Raw genomic sequence first — 1,252 nt, forward strand, 5'->3', positions numbered from 1 at the left:
ATGGGGGGGGGGATTGTACTGTCAGTGCAGTTAGTATAGATTGACGTATGATGGGGGTTTTTGCACTGTCAGTATCGTAACAAACTCTCGAGGTCAGTGTTTTAGGTAAATATAGGGCATCTGCATTGATACCTACCATGGATTTGCTTCACTGGCGCCCACAGGTCTTAAAAAAGTAGAAGCGCAGAAGGATAAAATCTTCAGTGATAATAAAAAGCAAGCGCTGTAGGCGCGCTGCATGCTAGGGGGGTCTGGGGGCATGCCCCCCCCCTGAAAATTTTTGAATGATAGACGTCTGGAGATGCAATCTGGTGAGTCTTGCGAGAGAGATTTAGGAACAAAATGTAGGTACAAAATTGTTTAACCCAAAAGTTACTGGAAGCACTGTGCTTCCAGTGCTTCTATCTGCGGGCACCACTGATTTGCTTTATTCATTTGCTAATATGTGAAAACATGCCACTACTCTATAAATATTTCTATTTTATAAATAAGACATTTCCACGTTCACTTGCTCGTCTGCAGGTACCCGATGGACGTTGCTAGGCGACGGATGCAGCTGGCAGAGATGATGAAGGAAGGTCATGCATTCAGGTGAGGAGGCTGAGAACGAGACTCACAGATGTAGACGAGACGTCTGTGAGACGATGGCGATGTAGGCGATGGCGTCTCCTGAGAGGTTTCAGTGACGTATTGAATGCAGTTCGCACTGCGAGGGTAGTGTAAAACTGTATGAAGGGTTTTCATGGTCGCCCTTCATGGTCGGCTTTCATGGTCGCCCTTCTTACTTCCTGTGATTCCCAATGTGCCATGGAACCTCAAAGGTTCCAATTGAATTCAATGCAATTCTTCCCATATTCTTAAAACAAGGATTTCACGTTTTCTCAACTATTTTCATATTTTCTCAACCATTCATTTTCCGTTTTATAGCCTACACCGGCAGAAACTCATAGTGTTTTTTAGGCCGGAGTAATCGACAATACGTCCGCTAACAGATGACACCTAATTTGTTTAATCTTTGAATTTTCACACCTATTAATTCCCCCCCCCCCGCAATTAATTCACAAGGCGAACCATTTCAAACGTCGATAAATAACAGATAAATTATAAATAAGTACTGCTAGTAACTAACGAATAATGAAAGATCGCGCGCGCGCCAGGGCTCGAATTAACCGACGGCACCGACGGCAATTGCCGTCGGTGCCCCTATCAATTGCCGTACTGCCCTTGAAAATCCAACCCGATCGACGGCAGT

General features: G+C 44.7%; 1 protein-coding gene across 1 annotated transcript in view; it reads left to right on the forward strand.

Moving 5' to 3' along the window:
- Positions 1–899, forward strand: part of LOC106818612 (graves disease carrier protein-like) — a 4,200-nt gene extending 3,301 nt beyond the window's left edge. The window contains exon 7 of the mRNA XM_014823306.1: positions 523–899. Within this exon, the coding sequence (XP_014678792.1) occupies positions 523–569 (47 nt within the window). The 3' untranslated portion in view covers positions 570–899. The remainder of the gene's footprint in view (positions 1–522) is intronic.
- Positions 900–1,252: the final 353 nt, after the last annotated feature.

Source organism: Priapulus caudatus, unplaced genomic scaffold (genome assembly GCF_000485595.1).
Source record: "Priapulus caudatus unplaced genomic scaffold, Priapulus_caudatus-5.0.1 Scaffold2376, whole genome shotgun sequence".
NCBI classification, from domain to species: domain Eukaryota; kingdom Metazoa; phylum Priapulida; class Priapulimorpha; order Priapulimorphida; family Priapulidae; genus Priapulus; species Priapulus caudatus.